Source organism: Macaca mulatta, chromosome 10 (genome assembly GCF_049350105.2).
Source record: "Macaca mulatta isolate MMU2019108-1 chromosome 10, T2T-MMU8v2.0, whole genome shotgun sequence".
Taxonomy (NCBI): domain Eukaryota; kingdom Metazoa; phylum Chordata; class Mammalia; order Primates; family Cercopithecidae; genus Macaca; species Macaca mulatta.
This window is the reverse complement of record NC_133415.1, coordinates 103442376-103460740: the sequence shown is the minus strand read 5'-3', so window position 1 is coordinate 103460740 and position 18365 is coordinate 103442376. Positions and strand designations below refer to the sequence as shown.

Sequence of the window (18365 nt, the reverse complement as noted above, 5' to 3'; positions counted from 1 at the left end):
GAAACCCCATCTCTACTAAAAATACAAAAATTAGCCAGGCGTGGTGAAGTGCCACTGTAATCCCAGCTACTCAGTAGACTGAGGCAGGAGAATTGCTTGAGTCCGGGAGACAGAGGTTGCAGTGAGCTGAGATAGTGCCACTGCACTCCAGCCTGGGCAACAGAGTGAGACTATTTCAAAACAAAAAAAATGAAATTATATGCTAGGCTCTGCTCCAGGCCAGGCAAAGACTGTGCCCTCAGGGAGCTGAAATTCTACAGGGGAAATAGATGATACCAAAATCCGACAAGTGCACAGTCAGCCCAGGGGCGTAAGGACTGTGGGAGACAGCAGGAAGGGAAGGGGCCCACTGGGGCCAGGTGGAAGTTGCCACTTAAAAAAGGCTGTCCAGGGCAGGGTTCTCAGGAGAGGTGACACCTAAGTAAGGTCCTGAGGAGGCGAGGGCACAAGCCGTGAAGGCACATGGGGAAGAGTGGCCAGAGCACAGTCAGTGCAAAGGCTCTGAGGCAGGCACAGGGGGCCCAGCCCACGGGGCATGAACAACAGTCAGGAGGCTGCTGGGAGTGAGTTGGAGGCGGGATGGGGGATAAGTGCAGAGAGGGGACAGGGTCTTGTCTGCACCTCTGGGATGCTGGTCGCCTGGGCAGGCCTCAGTCATCCTGAGAACACGGGCATGCGGAGCAGGTGTCTGTCAGGGGAAGCCCCTCTGGGGGACTTGCTGTGGTCCCTGGGGTGGCTGGTGAGGCCACTCCGGTGTCCCCTCTCCAGTCTGTCCTACAGCAGCCAACACAGCAGGCCTTGCTACTCGGTGGCCCAAGAGCCACCTCCATCCTCAGCTACCTGTCTGACAGCGACCTCCGGGGTCCCAGCCTAAGAAGCCAGAGTCAGGAGCTACCTGAGATGGACTCCTTCAGCTCTGAGGACCCCCGAGACACGGAGACCAGCACGTCAGCGTCCACCTCAGATGCGGGCTTCCTGCCCTTGGCCGTCGGCCCCCACGCCTCCATTGAAGAGGAGGCCCGGGAGGAGCCCCTGTCCCCAGGTCTCCTGCCAGACATGGCCCACCTCTCGGGAGGCCCATGTGCAGAGCAGCCCGGCTGGAGGAACCTAGGAGTGGAGAGCCCCAGCCTGCCACAGGGCTCCCTGTTCCACAGTGGCACAGCCCCGAGTAGCCAGAAAGGCCACGAGGAAGGGGCAACCGGGGACAGAGAGGAGGGGCCTGGCGTGGCCCTCGAGGGGCCTCTGCAGGAGGTCCTGGAGTTGCTGAGGCCCACGGACTCCACCCAGCCCCAGCTCCGGGAGCTGGAGTACCAGGTCCTAGGTTTCCGGGACCGGCTGAAGGTATGCCCACCCCGCCCTGGGCGGCGGCCCTGCTTTGCTGATGGCATGATGACTGGGAGTGGGCTCTGGGACCACACAGCCTGGGCCGGCATCCTGGCCTCATCCCTGCGTGACCTGGGTAGGCCATGTCTCTGTGGGCCTTGGTTTCCTCATCCGGCAAGTGGGGATAACAACAGCCCTCATGGGGCTCAGGAAGATTCTAAGAGTTCACAGTAACAGCTCAGCACATCCAGCCAGAACCTGGCCCGTCTCGCACCTTCTGACCTGGGTGGGTGGGGCTGTGGCTCGTGGCTACAAACCCAAACTTGGAGTGTTGTCAGGGTCAGAGCTGGCTCCGTGGAAGGCCCCACACAGTTCCGCTTGCCTCATCCACGCACCCCGCACCGAACCTTCCCCTCCACAGGGCTCATACCCCAGGGCGTTCTCAGTTCACAGGAGGGCTTAGGTGGCAGGTGGCTTTTAGAGGCGCTGACCTGGGCAAATTATTATATTCCCCTCTTGTGTTTACACAAATTTGAATGTACATAAAATGTATACCACTAGTACCTATTAATACATCTATTAACTTAAAGACATCCTTCCCTGGACACCCTCTTTTATTTTTTATGTATTTATTTTTTGAGATGGAGTCTCGCTCTGTTGCCCAGGTTGGAGTGTAGTGGTGCAATCTCGGCTCACTGCAACCTCTTCCTCCCAGGTTCAAGCGATTCTCCTGCCTCAGCCTCCCAAGTAGCATGGATTACAGGTGCATACCACCACGCCTGGCTAATTTGTGTATTTTTAGTAGAGATGGGGTTTCGCCATGTTGGCCAGGCTGGTCTCAAACTCCTGACCTCAAGTGATCCCCCTGCCTCAGCCTCCCACAGTGCCAGGATTACAGGCATGAGCCACTGCACCCGGCCTGGACACCTTCTTTTAAATGGCAACTCCCACCGGGCCCTGGCAAGCCCATCCCTTCCTGCTCTGTTCCCGCGGTCCTTATGCCCTCAGACTGGCTGTGTACTTCTCTGATTTTGCTGTTTTCTGTTTTCCCCTCTTTTGTGTAAGACACACTTTGGCACTGAAATAGTTAACAGCTCTCTTCAAACACATTTTATCGCTACCCACACCTCCAACAGGACAAACCAGCCCAGGAGAAACAAGTTTCATTTCTCACTTTACATCCATAACTTTAAAAATATGTTCCGTTTACCACTGCTATGGTTGTTAAAAAGGACCTGCCTAAAATTTCCAGAAAAAAATTTAAGAAATAATGTCACCTTTTTTGGTATTTTATGTTTTTCGTTTTTCTTGAGACAGGGTCTCACTGTGTTGCCCAGGCTGGAGTACAGTGGTGCAATCTTGGCTCACCGCAACCTCTGCCTCCTGGGATCACACAATCCTCCACCCTCGGCCTCCTGAGTAGCTGAGGCTACAGGCACACATCACCATGCCTGGCTAATTTTGTTTATTTTTTGTAGAGACAGGGTCTCACTTTGTTGCCCAGGCTGGTCTCAAACTCCTGGACTCACACAAGTCTCCCGCCTCAGCCTCCCGAAGTATTGGGATTACAGGCTTGAGCCACCGTGCCTGTACCTTTTTTGTACTTTTTATTATTATTATTTTTTTTTTTTTGAGACGGAGTCTCGCTCTGTCACCCAGGCTGGAGTACAGTGGCCGGATCTCAGCTCACTGCAAGCTCCGCCTCCCGGGTTCACCCATTCTCCTGCCTCAGCCTCCTGAGTAGCTGGGACTACAGGCGCCCGCCACCTCACCTGGCTAGTTTTTTGTATTTTTTAGTAGAGACGGGGTTTCACCGTGTTAGCCAGGATGGTCTCGATCTCCTGACCTCATGATCCGCCCGTCTCGGCCTCCCAAAGTGCTAGGATTACAGGCTTGAGCCACTGTGCCCGGCCTCTTTTTTGTATTTGAGTCAGCATGCACATTTGTCACATACTTGTATTTTGAAAAATTACACCCAATTTACATAAAAATGTTAATGCCGCAATAATGTAATCATTTTAAACATCTTTGAGGAACTTTTCTTTTTTTGGCAAATGAAGTCAGAACAATGCAAATTGATTACAGACCGTGGTTTTTAGTTTGACTTTCTGGAGAGAAATTACACACACACACATTTATGCAAATCTATGTGTATATGAATACATGTATGATGCTGGGCGCGGTGGCTCACGTCTGTAATCCCAGCACTTTGAAAGGCCAAGGCAGGTGGATTGCTTGAGGCTAGGAGTTCAAGAGCAGCCTGGCCAACATGGCAAAACCCCATTTCTACTAAAAAGACAAAAAAATTAGCCGAGCATGGTAGGGTGTGCCTGTAGTCCCAGCTACTTGGGAGGCTGAGGCAGGAGAATCACTTGAACCTGGGAGGCGGAGGCTACAGTGAGCCAAGATCGCACCAATGCACTCCAGCCTGGGCAACAGAGCAAGACTCTCTCTCAAAAGAAAAAAAAAATCATGTGAGTGCATACATACACACACACACATACACGATTTATCCTCATTCTTCGTGGATTCTGTATTTTGAAATTCATCTACTTGCTGAAATTTATTTCTAACCCCCAAGTCAGTACTCGAGGCGATTCCAAGTGGTTTTTGGGGCTGGGCAGAGTGATAGAAAATCTGAGCTGCTCGAAGCGCACATTCCCAGCTGAGGTCAAGTGAGGCAACGCTTTGCCTTCCTGTTTCAGCGCCCAAACGGTAAACAAGCGTCCTCATGGTCTATTTAATGCCATGTTTTTCAAGTTTTTGTGCTTCTTGTTGACGGTTTCACTGTTTAAATGCCTCCCAAGTGCAGAGCTTCAGTGCCGGCTGGTGTTCCTCAGTCCAGGAAGTCTATGAAATGCCTTACGGAGAAAATGCGTGTTAGATGAGCTTCCTTCAGCCATGAGTTGTAGCGATGCTGGCTGTTGAGTTCAATGTTAATGAATCAAACATATCTTTTTTTTTTTTTTTTGAGATGGAGTCTCACTCTGTCGCCAAGCTGGAGTGCAGTGGCATGATCTCGGCTCACTGTAACCTCCGCCTCCTGGGTTCAAGTGATTCTCTTGCCTCAGCCTCCCTAGTACCTGGGGTTATAGGCACTTGCCATCATGCCTGGCTAATGTTTATATTTTTAGTAGATATGGGGTTTCACTATGTTGGCTAGGCTGGTCTTGAACTCCTGACATCAGGTGATCCACCTGCCTCGGCCTCCCAGAGTGCTGGGATTACAGTCGTGAGCTACCATATCCGGCCAACAATAGCTATTAAACAAGGTGTCTTTAAACCGAAAGACACATACAAGGTTCTGTATTGCTGTGTTGATAAAACTGCTGTGACCAGAGGTTCACAGGAACCTAACCCAGTATCTCCCTTAGGAACAGTGGTTCAGCTTTTGCTGATTGAGTTTTATAGAACATAACTAATTTTTTTTTTTTTTTTTTTTTTTTGAGATAGAGTCTCACTCTGTTGCTCAGGCTAGAGTGCAGTGGTGCAATCTTGGCTCAATGCAACCTCCGCCTCCCCGGTTCAAGCAATTCTCCTGCCTGAGCCTCCTGAGAAGCTGAGACTACAGGCCTGTGCCACCATGCCTGGCTAATTTTTGTATTTTTAGTAGAGATGGGGTTTCATCATGTTGGCCAGGCTGGTCTCGAACTCCTGACCTCAAGTGATCTGCTTGCCTTGGCATCTAGAACATTACTACCTTGACTATTGAGAATCAACAGTCTATATGCATGTGTGTATTGATACGCATGTACATACACACGTATGCATGTATTTTTGTATCGGAAAATGGGATCTCTGCAACTAGCCTTGCTATTCCCTTCGTCCTCGAGATTCTCTCTTTGGGCTCAATGGTTAGGATCCTGGTTTTGCTTTATGGCTTCTGCTTGGGCTGTGCCGTGGCTGCAGTTTGTGTTGGACAAGGCCTGGGTGGGGTGTGCTGGGAACGGGGGCAGGGACCAGCCCTGGAGCCAGCCACGAGTTGCGGACAAGACAGAAATCTCCAGGGAGGGAGCTGCCACTGGAGGCTCTGGTGACTTGACCAGTGGTGGGGTGGTGGCTCCAGCACTCTCTGTTAACCTGTTGGGGAGAGAAACCCAACAGGGTGGAGGAACCTGAAGCCCACAGGCCTTTGAGCCTCGTGAAGAGGCGTTTGCCTGACCTACACCATCTATTTAAAATACTTTGAAATTTGTTGTTGGTATTTCAAAACTGGGCAGTTTCCCATACAAATCCATGTTTTAGGGTTTTCTTAGAACTGGGCAATCTATGAGCGCGGCCCCCTCTTAGGGGAGGCACCTGTACTCCTGCCTCCCCGGTCCCTGCTGGGGCCGCTCATTCACTCTTGCCATTGGCCTTGTCTCCGTGGGGGTTTGAGATACAGGGGAGGGTTTTCAGATCTGTCTCCCTCAAGATTCTGCTCCTACCTTGTCACAGGCCATTCAGGAGGGACTTTGAGGGGTGCCATGCCCAGTGCCATGCCTTGGGCCAGCGGCTGGGCTTGTGCTGGGGGATGGTGTGTGGGATCAGGGCTCAGGACCAGACACTGCCCAGGTCTGCCGTGAGGCCCCTGAACAGTATCCCAGTCGGATGGGTGGGGCCCGGTGCTGCCCTCAGGTCTGGCCACTTCGTCCACAGCCCTGCAGAGCACGGCAGGAGCATGCCTCGGCCGAGAGCCTGATGGAGTGCATCCTGGAGAGCTTCGCCTTCCTCAATGCCGACTTCGCCCCAGATGAGCTATCCCTGTTTGGGGGCTCCCAGAGTCCCCGGTGAGTGCACCTCCTTCCAGCAGTAACCCAGTGGCCAGCACTCCCACTGGGTGACCCGAGCTCCACATTTCCTGCTGGCCTCCCGGTCTGTTTCTCCCACTCTCCTTGGCTCAGCTCTTGTCACTCTATCGTGCACCCCTCCCCACGCCATCCCCGCACATCCCCCACTTGGCTCAGAGCTGGTCCTCAGTGACCATGAAGTGGGTGAGATCATCCCAGCCTTGCCCTGAGCCTTCTGCTCCAAGGAATAAGCTTTTATTATTATTTTTTAAACCTTAAAAAATAACCACCGAGTATATAGAAGTTCTTTGAGGCCAGGCACAGTGGCTCACACCTGTAATCCCAGCTCTTTGGGAGGCTGAGGCAGGCGGATCACCAGAGGTCAGGAGTTCGAGACCAGCCTGGCCAACATGACGAAACCCCGTCTCTACTAAAAATACAAAAATTAGCCAGGCATGGTGGTGTGTGCCTGTAATCTCAGCTTCTTGGGAGGCTGAGGCAGAAGAATCGCTTGAACCCGGGAGGCGGAGGTTGCAGTGAGCCGAGATCGCACCACTGCACTCCAGCCTGGGTGAAAGTGAGACTGTCTCAAAAAAAAAAAAAAAAAAAAGAAGCAGCTCTTTGCCCTCTAACCAAGGTGCAGCAGTACCCAGTGCCGTTCCCTCTGTCCCACCGCAGGGCCCACACCTCCCATGACAGCTTCCCTCGAGGCTACACAGCCTCACCTTCCCCACCCTCCGAAGGCTTCTGCATCCACATCTCACCACGTGGAAGAGCGGAGGCTCAATTCCTTCTCCTCGCCTCTCACAGTCCCATGGGCCAGTGTGGGATTTCGTGCCACACTCGCTTCCGCCCTTCTTGAGTAGTCGTGAGTGGGTCGGGCAGCAGGTCCAGCCTCTACCACGGAGCGGACTTGGTGTGAGGTGCTCTTGCCCACCATATTTCATGCACCCCTCATGGCCTTGAGTGTGGGGCTCCTGCCTCCCTTGACAGATGAGTCAGCTGAGCCTGGGGGAGGCAGGCTTGTCCAGCGCCACAGAGCTGGGATTAGTTGGAATTGTCTTCTACCTCCACGAGACATCCTGGAAGACGACTGCCCGCCCTGCCTTCCCCAGGCCCTGGGCCACACCGTCCAGCTCTGTTTTGAGTTGCTGCCGCCCTTTGCTCCTTTCCCCTTCCTCCTCGGTTGAACTCCCTGGGACCTGGAGTGGGCCTCCCTGACCTGGGGCTCTCTGGGAAGGGAGGGTTCCCCCTACCCTCAGAGGGAGCTGAACTGCTAACCGAATGGTCACCCAGTTCTCAATTCAACTCAGAAAGGACCGGCCCCTGCCCCCACCATCATCACTGAAAACGTCATCCAGGGAACTCACAGCCGGTGCCCCGGAGCTGGACGTGCTGCTGACGGTACACCTCCGAGTCTGCAAAGCTCTGCTGCAGGTGGCTGGGCTAGGGGACTTGTCAGGGAGGGCAGATGGGTTTGGAGTCCTCTTGGCAAAGGGCTCATCTTGAAGGTAGTGGGAAGCATCGTAAGGGGTGACAGACCCGCATCCTGGAAGCCCGTGAGACTGAGGCTGTTCCCCAGTGGAAGAGGCAGACCAGGGTCTGGGTGAATACTCCTGTGGCTCTTAGGCAGCCCAAGCCCTAAACCAAAGGCTGTGGTAGTGACTCTTTCATCTATAGATGCCAGAACCCTAATGCAAACTGGCTCAGCCAAGAGGAAAATGTATCGGCTCATGGCATTGAAAGCCTCAGAGGTAGGCTTCAGGCCTGGCTGGATGCACGGGTTCAAATGCTATCAGGACTAGGTCTCTCTCAGTTCTGCTTTGCAATGTAGGTTGGCTTCACTTTCAGGCAGGTTGGTCCTCCGTCTGGGGGCAAAGGTGGTCCCTGGCAGCCCAGCCTGCATCCCATTAGCTCAGCCACCTTGGTGAAAGGGGAATCCTCAGATGACAGTTAGGGAGCTGCCCCCAGGACAGAAGAGGTGGGCACAAGCAGGTGGGAGCCAGAGTCGTAACGGCTGCCCTCAGCGGGCATGCTCCATGCTAACCTGGAGCATTGTGGGCTGCTTCCCAGAAACTGGCCTCCCCTAATTTATCAAGGCTGGTCCAGGAATGCCTGCTGGAAGAAGTGGCAGAGCAAAAGCATGTTCTGGAGACACTTTCTGTCCTTGACTTTGAGAAGGTCGGCAAGGCAACATCCATCGAAGAGAGTAAGTCGCTGCCTACCACCCAGGGGCTGCACGTGTGAGTGGCGCGTGGGGACGGGATCAAAGCTCGGGGAGCCTCTTCTCCCTTCCTAAGAGCCAAAGTTAACCAGGGCCCAGAGTGGAGGCTGTGGCTGGGCTGGACTCAGAGATACACACTCTTTGCGGGGAGGTAAGGGAGGCGGTCTTGGGGCTGCAGCATACTCTTCAGTCAGCTGTGTGACTCTACAGGCAAATGTTTCACCTCTCTGAGCCTCTGCTTCCCTATCTGTATAGGAGGAGGGAACTGCATAGGATTCAGTGGGCTAAGCCTAGGCTACATTCAAGGTGCAGAATGTGCCCTCAAAGAGTAGTTGTGATCCCGCTGTGCCTCTGCCCCGTGGGACCTCCCCTCTCAGAAGGCCAGGTTCCTTGTCTGTAAGGAGAGGCTGGTGACAGCAGCCCCTCCCAGGTTGTTGTGGGGACTGCAGGTGGTGGCCCTGGTAAGATGCTTAGAGCCAAAGCTGCTCATGTGTCACATGGGAATGCAGGGAAGGGACCTCGCATCAAGCCACACCGTCCTCCCCACCCCCTCAGGTCCCAGTGGAGGGAAACCTTTGGGGTCCTTGTGACGTGCTCTCCCCGAGCCACCATTCAGTTTCTGAACTGGGGCTTTCAGTCATCCCACAGGCCTCGCGGAGGAAGGGGTGCCTGAAGCTGTGGAGAGGGTGCACAGGGCCTGGCAGAGTCCTGTCCTGCCCTGCCACGAAGCTGCTGAACCAGCTCAAGAAAACCTTGCTGCACAGAGTCAGAGGGAAATACCCGGGACAGCTGGAAACAGGTGGGTTCCTTCCTGTCCTGCCGTCCCCTCCCACAGAAAGGCTGTATTGAGTCTCCAGGGCCTGCAGGGTGGCCACAGCTGGCCTCATTTCAGCCCTGTCTTCGCCTCTGAGTGTCTTCATGCCATCAGACGGAGGTGGTTTCTCAGCTTCAGTGCAAGTCGCCGCCCTTTCACTGGGCGAGAAGGGGCCTCCACCTGGGGCCTTCTGAGCAGTCTGTGGAGCCCTGAAGCTGCGTGCAAACCCTGATGGGCCAGTGTATTTTTATTTTCTTTTTCTTTTTTTTTTGAGATGATGTCTCACTCTGTGGCCCAGGCTGGAGTGCAGTGGCACAATCACGGCTCACTGCAACCTCACCTCCAGGGTTCAAGTGATTCTTCTGCCTCAGCCTCCTGAGTAGCTGGGATTACAGGTGCGCACCACCACGCTTGGCTAATTGTCTTTTTTTGTATTTTTAATAGAGACGGGGTTTCACCATATTGGCCAGGCTGGTCTCGAACTCCTGACTTTGTGATCCGCCCGCCTCAGCCTCCCAAAGTGCTGGGATTACAGGCATGAGCCACTGCGCCCGGCCGCTGGTGCATTTTTCTGGGGACAGATTCCATGCCTCCCACCAGAGCCTGACGGGGTAAAGAATGAACCTTACGGGAAGGGAGGCCTCTAGAAATGTGGGCTGGACTGTATTCTTCCCAGAATGCAGAGCCGTAGGGCCTTCTCTAGAGCAAGTGAAAGGTGATAGTCATGTTCCAAGCACCACCTGGGCTGCTGGTTGACGCATATTCCTAGGCCCTGCCTCGGGATTTAGATCCAGGTGTGGTGTGGGGCCCTGGGCATGGGGATGAACCCAACACGGTCTGACTCAGGGTGAGTCAGAGTCACAGTCCTGACTCCAGCTGGGCACACTCCTCCCCCATGGCACAGGAAGTGCAGTGAAGGACACCTGCCCTTGTGCCATCAGAAACCCTTTTATTTTTTTGATATGGAATATGGAGTTTCACTCATGTTGCCCAGGCTGGAGTGCAGTGGTGCAATCTTGGCTCACTACAACCTCCACCTCCCGGGTTCAAGCGATTCTCCTGCCTCAGCCTCCAGAGTAGCTGCGATTACAGGCATGTGCCACCACACCCAGCTAATTTTGTATTTTCAGTAGAGACGGGGTTTCACCATGTTGGTCAGGCTGGTCTCGAACTCCTGACCTCAGATGATCCGCCCACCTCGGCCTCCCAAAGTGCTGGAGTTACAGGCGTGAGCCACTGTGCCCAGCCCAGAAAGCCTTTTAGCTGACCAGGCTACTCCCAGCTGAGAAGTGTGGAGGGTTGAGGTCTCAGTTTCTCCTGATGTGCTCTCCCCTTTGGCCAGTGTGCCGCAGGCTCCTGGAGCAGGTGGTCAGCTGTAGTGGGCTGCTCCCCGGAGCTGGGCTCCCCGAAGAACAGACCATCACCTGGTTCCAGTTTCACGGCTACCTGCAGAAGCAGAGCGTCTCCGACCTGGAGAAGCACTTCACCCAGCTCACCAAGGAAGGTAAGGCTGGGGTGGGTGGCTGTCATAGCAGAGGAATATCCACGGGGCCCTGTCACATGCAGTTTCTCAGGTTATAATTCGGAGCCACTACATCTATCCCCGCCAACTGTTCTTTTGGGAACCCCGATTTAATGAGATTCCGCATTCAGCCAATGGGGGCTGATATCAGCTCCCAGGGAAGTCAGCTTTAAAAAGCACGGAAGAGAGTTCAGAGCTGGGTAGGAGGGTGATCTTGGCTGGCCAGAGTCCCTGGAGTGTGGGCTGTGGTTTTATTAATTTTTGGAGCATATTTGATTCGTGTTAAAAGGCCTTCCTGAAGATTCCAGGAGCTCCCTGGGAAACTAGTCCAGACTGGGCCTTGGTGATCATCCCGGTGGGTCTGGGATTTGTTCCTCTGTGGCTACTGGCAGCAGCCAAGCAAACTTGCAGCTGTCCTGCCAAACTCCCACTCAGGGGGCCCGGGCCCACCTCTTTTCTGTCTTCTAGTGACACTCATCGAGGAGCTTCACTGCGCAGGGCAGGCCAAGGCGGTCCGGAAGCTGCAGGGGAAGCGGCTGGCCCAGCTCCAGCCCCTGCCCCAGACTTTAAGAGCCTGGGCGCTGCTCCAGCTGGACGGCACTCCGAGGGTGTCCAGGGTGGCCAGCGCTCGCCTGGCGGGTGCAGTCAGGAACAGAAGCTTCCGGGAAAAGGTACGTTGTCCAGGGCAGGTGGCAGCCCCTGGCCACAGATGTGTGGGCACAGGTAAGCAGGTGTTCTCATGGAAAAGTACAAAGGAGTGAGTGCCAGGGGCTGCAGTGGCTGTGAGCTATTTTGATGGAGGGACCTGGGCTGCCACCTAACACACATGAATGCACCTTGCTGCTGCCAAAGCCAAACATCTGAGATGTCACTTTGCACGCTGAATGTTTTTCTCAGTGGTTTATTTATTTTTTTGAGACAGAGTTCTGCTCTGTTGCCCAGGCTGGAGTATAGTGGCATGATCTTGCAACCTCCGCCTCCTGGATTCAAGCAATTCTCCTGCCTCAGCCTCCCGAGTAGCTGAGATTACAGGTGCCCATTACCATGCCAGGCTAATTTTTGTATTTTTGGTAGAGATGGGGTTTCACCATGTTGGCCAGGCTGGTCTCAAACTCCTGATCCTGTGATCTGCCCGCCTCGGTCTCCCAAAGTGCTGGGATTACAGGCGTGAGCCACTGCGCCCAGCCTTTCTTAGTGTTTTGATAGTCATCCTTATTTACTTTCAATTAATATTCGTGGCTACCTGGTAATGGGTCATTGTGTTCAGTCCATTTGAAAACCAAGAGAATGGACCTCTCTGCCTTTTCACTCTTGGCCTGTGACTACTGTATGTTTAAGCCGCGACACTCTGAGGGGTTCAGGAAGGGTGACATCAAGGGCATAGTCTACACTGCTGGTCTCAGCTCCAGACTGGAGAGGAAATCTCCAGTTACGTTGCCAATAGCCCTTCTTGGAGCCCATCCGCCTACTTTGTGGTTGTTTTAAACTCTTTATTTGGAGACTTTTGAACTTGCAAAAGTAGGCAGAGCAATATAATGAATCCACCTGCACCCATAACCCAAGCCCAACCACCATCAACTCATGGCCAATCCTGCCCCTTCTCCCTCCACTTCCCTGTATCACTTTGAAGCAACCTGAGGCATCCTATTTGACCTTAAATAGTTAACTATATGTGTCAAAAGGTTAAGAATTCTTTCAAAAATCACAACTCTAATACCATTACCTTATCTAAAAAATTAACCATGAATTTCTTTGTATCATACATCTTATGTTCAAATTTCCAAGCCTCAAACATCCTGTTTTTTGCTAAACTAGGATCTACATAAGGACACATATTGTGATTGGCTGATGGTTTTCAATTTCCACTTAATCTAAAGGCTTTTTCTCCATTTCTTTTTCTGCTTGCAATTAACTTGACAGTCCCAGGTTGTTCTAGACTATCTAGACTTTGCTGCTTGCAGGAAGTTTAATGGTAGTTTAATATATTTGTTTTCTGTAGTTCCTGAAAACTAGTAGTTGGTTGGCTTCCAGGATCCATTGAAGTCAGGTGTATTTTGTTTTTTTGGGTTTAGGGGTATGGGGGTATCTTTTCATACTGTAAACAAGGCCTCCATGGCCAGATGTGGTGGCTCACGCCTGTAATCCCAGAACTTTGGGAGGCCGAGGCAGGTGGATCACTTGAGTTCAGGAGTTCGACACCAGCCTGGCCAACATAGTGAAACCCCATCTCTACTAAAAACATAAAACAATTAGCCAAGAGTGGCAGTGCATGCCTGTAGTCTCAGCTACTCGGGAGGCTGAGGCATGAGAATTGTCTGAACCTGGGAAGCAGAGGCTGCAGTGAGCCGAGATTGTGCTACTGTACCCCAGCTTGGACAATGAAGTGAGACTCTGTTTCCAAAAAAAAAAAAGCCCTTCGTCTTCATGTGACAGACTTGAGAGAGTAGGAAACACTGAGGTGGGGGCCAACCCAGTGACAGATCACTTGCCCTCAGGTGAGGGTGCTGAGGAGGGAGTGGGCTGCCATGACCTGGCACCCCGGGATTAGAGGCAGTGGGTAGTGTGACATTTCCATACTGATATGGCCTGACAGCCTTCACCAGTGCCCTGTGTAGGAGGAGCGGGAGAACCCGATCCTACTCCCAGTCTCCCTGTCTTCCCAAAGCAGCAGACACTTCGGAGAGCCACCTGCAGATGGGCCCCCCCACCGCCCCACCCGTGCAGTTGAAGGTGCAGCCACTCGACTGAGTGAGCACAAACCCACTCCTGGGTTTCCCTTTGCAGCCGCAGATGCTGGACTCCCCTGCGGGCCGGGCACAACCCCGTGTGCTTTCTAACAAACCCTACAGCGACGCATGAAACAAGTGCCAGCTTTGTTTTCAGCTGAGTCAAGTTAGGCCCAAAGACATGAACTGATGTGGCCATGGGCGTGAGACTGAAGAGGGCACGGTCACCGCTGAGATTGGACAGGGGGGGCTGAGGGGAATAGGCAGGTTTCCCTCTGGCCTGAGGCAGCAGCGCTGCCCGTTTTCAGCTGCAGAGGGCGATGCACATGGTATGATCAGTTCTTCTGTTGCTCTGAGCTGGGCATCTGATGTCTCTCAGTCAGCATTTTATAGACAGCAGTTTCAGAATGCACTTCTGGAATATCATTAGACAAAAGGAGTTTTCTTCATTGTATTAGCCCTGGGACCAGTTTTTAGGGATAAATTAAACACCACAGTATAGCTCTTGTGACTGTGTACACCTGGCCCAAAGATGGACTGATCCTGTCCTGAACGTTGTTTAGAGAAAGATGGGCACAGCGTGCCTTACTGTCGGCACCTGGCGGTTGATGGACCCGGAACCATGGACTCCACTCCTGCTCACCCCTCCATTCACAGCCTCCTTACTCTCCCCAGGCTGTGCTCTTCTACACCAACGCCCTGGCAGAGAACGATGCAAGGCTCCAGCAGGCCGCGTGCCTGGCGCTCAAACAGCTCAAGGTGAGCCTGACGTTTCTCCATTAGTGGCTGACAGAGAAGCCTGCTTGTGGTTAGGGTTAAGGTTAGTTAACTTTAAAATGATTTCACTGGGGCCGGGCCATGGTGGCTCACGCCTACAATCCCAGCACTTTGGGAGGCCGAGGTGGGCAGATCACCTGAGGTCAGGAGTTCGAGACCAGCCTGGCCAACATGGCAAAACCCATACACACAAAATTAGCTAGGTGTGGTGGCACATGCCTGTAGTCCCAGCTACTCGGGACTTGAACCCGGGAGGCGGAAGTTGCAGTGAGCTGAGATCGTGCCACTGCGCTCCAGCCTGGGCGACAAAGCAAGACCCCATCTCAAAAAAAAAAAAAAAAAGTATAAAATACAGAGATAGAAAAGAAAGTTATCCATCATCCTAGAATGTAGCAGAAGCAACGGCTGACATTTTGGTATGCTTCTTTTAAAAGTTTGTGGGTATGCGTGAGCATTTAAAATTGTTGATCCAAACATAGTTTAAAAACAGTCAACAAAACAAGAACATTTTGTGTTAGACTGGCAGCACTTTAGAATTCTTTATTTGTGGTTTTTTTTTTGGGGGGGTCTTTTTTTTTTCACTTTAGAATTCTGTATGAAGGGGCTATCAAGTATACACCTTAATTTAACCTACTCACCCGCTGTCATAGGAAATAGTTTTCTTTATCCAATTTTTATCATAAAGCATGTCATTGTGATCATGTTTGTGCATAAAGCTTTAAAAACAGAGTTCTGAATTATTTCCTTAGGCTAGACCCAATTCTAGGGCCAGAGAATATGAGCATTTTTGAGACTTGATACAACCCACACATAGATCCCATGGATGTGAGGGGATGCCCGCTTTCCCTCAGCCTCACCTCAGCCTCACCTGCATTTGGAATTGCACAGCTGCTAGATTAAAGATAGTTCAATACAGATTGAACTCGCTCATCCCATTCTTTCTGGGATGAATCAACAGGAAATTCTAAGAGGAGAAGCTGGTTAGGATCAGAAAACCAGCAAGGGCCGGGTGTCCAGTAGAGGGCGCTGCAGCGCATGCTGGTCCTTGGCCCGCAGGAGCAACCCGCGCCGGGGGCATGTGCCAGAGTCGGGCATACTGGCACAGGCTGCCCTGGAGAGTAGGGTAAAGAGAGCATGGGGGAGGCAGGAAGGTCCAGAAAGCAGCAGGTCTCCTCCTTTTCAATTCTAGCCTTTCAGCAGGCATCCAGGAAGACGAGTTCTGCCAACAGCCTGACTCCCTAGCAGGTGTCAGAGCTGAAGAGGCGAGACACTTCCACAGTCCAGAGGTGCCTCTCATGCACCTGAGGCCACCTAAAAAACCTGGAAGCCTGGAGAAAAAGAAGGGGCTGAGTCCCCAGAGACCACGCTAGGGCTGGCCCTGCAGGGCCGCTAAGTGGACTCTACCTGCTGTTGAGAAGGCCCCCAAAGGATTCTTTCTCCTAATCTCGAATAGGGCATTGAAAGCATCGACCAGATTGCCAGCCTGTGCCAGTCTGACCTGGAGGCCGTGCGGGCGGCAGCCCGGGAAACCACACTCTCGTTCGGTAAAGTGGCACAATCTGTGCAGCGCAGCGGAGTTCCTGGGGCCCTCAGAACCTGCGAGAGGCCACAGCCACACCCAGCTCTCCCAGCAGGCAGAACAGCTCTGGGGTACCCGGGATGGGCACCGTTAGCAGCCCTGGCACAGAGCCAACCTTCACCCTTTGTAGCATCCTGCCAGGGCTGGGTGGCAGGGAGTGTTCGCTATCTTCTTAGACTTTATGACCTTTGGGATAGAAGCCAGAGGCAAGGCAGGGTTCCGATTCAGCAGGACATCCTAGAGTTAAAGGCAAGGCCCCCCAGGCCATGTGAGTCACCAGGTGGGGGCTCCCGCACATACTCCCTCCCCTGCCGCTTTGCAGAGACCACCGGGACCCACAGTCACTAAGCACTAGGGCCACCTTGGCCCATGAGAGTCGGAAGTGCCAAGGCAGGATCCAATCTGGTGACAGGTCCCTTTGCTATTTCAGGTGAAAACGGACGGTTAGCTTTTGAGAAGATGGACAAGCTCTGCTCAGAACAAAGAGAAGTCTTTTGCCAGGAGGCAGATGTTGAAATCACAATATTTTAAAAAATCCTGGTCGTTGAGCACAAATCTCACATCGGTTTTTTGCCGCTGCCCGGCTTGGACATAGCCTGCGCGCTGGGTAATGGTGCTGTGCGCTCCTCCAGGAGTGTGAGCTGTCCAGAGCGCTGCCTGAGGCTCCGGCCACTGACCCAGCCCCAGGGCATGGGCTGGTCTTTTGTACAGAAGCAGAAAAAAGCAAGGCAGGGGCTGCCAGGCCTCAGTGGAGCGCTCGACTTCTGGCTGCGGGTCTGTGTGACCTTCCCAGAGATGCAGAGCTGAGCTGCACTAGGTGGCCACCTACAAAAGGGCCAAGGCCAGGCAAGTCGAGGCCCTAAATAAAAGGCTCCAAGACAAGTGTGTAGAACTCCAGGCCTCCCTGCCGGTCAGCTGCTTGGCACTTCTGGGTCAACAGGCGCTGGGATGCAGCAGGCTGGCAGGTGGCTGGCCCTGTTAATGCAAGACTGCTCAGGTCATTTCAGCAGCAGCCAGGTGTCACCTTGGTGAGCTGGGGAAGGCGGGAAGGCACAAAGCCAGGGTTTCTACATGCACACTCTCAGCCTGACCTGCAGCCAGAGTGCCGGTGGAACTCCCAGACAGCGGCTGGTGGACTGAGAACCTCATTTTCCCCCTGTTCAGCAGCACAAACGGAAGAAGCCACCACATCAGCCCAGGAGCCCTGAGTAGCACGGGCAGCAGGGCCACTCACTTTGGCCATCCGCACCCAAATGCAATCAAGCCAGCTTCGGAAGCTACCCTAGGGTCTCGTCAATAAACCGTTACAGAAGCCATCAACTGGCCTGAAGAAAGAGTTCACTGAAGAACACACTGTTTTAAAGAAAGAAAATTAGTTTCCTATTTAAGTCTTAAAAAAAGCAAACCATGTCCTGAGATGTCTGTGTTAATAGTGCAGACAGAACCTAGGGTTTGAGGTTGCTGTAGCAATGGCATTGGAGAACTTTAACTTGAACATTCTCATCGATACTTCCTGTACATATTTTGTGCTTTTTGGTTTAACTTAGTATTTATTTGCCTTGTTCATATGTTCCATTTTCTGAAATTTCAATTAAACTATTTTAATTGGTGTTTCACTGTTTACCCAAAAGAGTAGACAGCGGTTGTTTCCCCAAACACCTGCCAGTGGGGAGGTCACCCCTGTGGTCTTGTGGTGCGCTGTGGGGACACTTAAAGGAGGGCGGCCTCAGGCAGCGACTCTGGTAAACGCTGTCTCCAGGCTTCTCTGCATGCTCTCGAAGGCTCCAGGCGTGCTCTCCCCTATATGGGCACTCTGTGGCACAGCCTTTGCCCTTTTGCCCCATCTGATTTCTGGCAAACCCCCTCCTCTTTTTTTAAGCATCAGCAGTACCCACTTAGAGCAGGGGTCCTCAACCCCCAGGCCACGGACCGGTACCGGTCTGAGGCCTGTTAGGAACTGGGCTGCATGGCAGGAGGTGAGTGGCCGGCGAGCAAGCATTACTGCCTGAGCTCCACCTCCTGTTAGATCAGCTGCAGCATCAGGTTCTCATAGGAGCGCGAACCCTATCGTGAACTGCATGTGTTATTGTGAACTGCCTGTGCGAGAGATCAGCTTGCAAGCTCCTTATGATAATCTGATGCCTGATGATCTGAGGTGGAAGTTTCTATCCCAAAACCATGCCTCACCACCCCCAGGCCTGTGGAAAAATTGTCTTCCATGGAACCGGTCCCTGGTGCCCAAAAGGTTGGGGACCATTGCCCTAGAGCGTTCTCTTCTTGAAAGCTTAGAGGCCCTTTTTTATACCTGAAACAGTGGGAGCAACACTGACATCTGCAGCCCTAGGCCCCTGCGGGTCCACATGACCACAGCCTGTCCTTTTCCCAGTCTCATGAGCCTGGGCCTGCAGCCAGCTTTGAAACAGTCGAAGAACCTTGGAGGGTACCGGGGAACTCTTTGTACTATTTTGGCAACATTCTGCAAGTCCAAAGTTACTTCAAAACGAAAAGTCAAAAAAATCACTTTGGGGGGAATTTTTACATTGTTTAATTTTGTACACAAATGAAAAACTGTACTAATTTTTTATCTTATTTTTAAGTCAACTCTATATCAAATGGACTTTACGTACTGAG

General features: G+C 52.7%; 1 protein-coding gene across 10 annotated transcripts in view; it reads left to right on the top strand.

Annotated features, from left to right (window-relative positions):
* The window catches only part of RIPOR3 (RIPOR family member 3), a 105191-nt gene extending 87827 nt beyond the window's left edge, over positions 1-17364 (top strand). For 8 of the 10 annotated variants that reach the window (XM_077951985.1, XM_077951989.1, XM_015148784.3 and 5 more), the window contains 10 exons: positions 769-1341; positions 5962-6092; positions 7406-7529; positions 8166-8301; positions 8954-9115; positions 10473-10634; positions 11121-11323; positions 14054-14137; positions 15609-15699; positions 16165-17364. In XM_077951985.1, coding sequence (XP_077808111.1) covers positions 769-1341; positions 5962-6092; positions 7406-7529; positions 8166-8301; positions 8954-9115; positions 10473-10634; positions 11121-11323; positions 14054-14137; positions 15609-15699; positions 16165-16265 — 1767 coding nt within the window. In that variant the 3' untranslated portion in view covers positions 16266-17364. Of the gene's footprint in view, positions 1-768; positions 1342-5961; positions 6093-7405; positions 7530-8165; positions 8302-8953; positions 9116-10472; positions 10635-11120; positions 11324-13941; positions 14138-15608; positions 15700-16164 lie in introns of all 10 variants that reach the window. The other 2 variants (XR_013400050.1, XR_013400051.1) reach the window with 1 other exon arrangement.
* The last annotated feature ends 1001 nt before the right edge of the window (positions 17365-18365 follow it).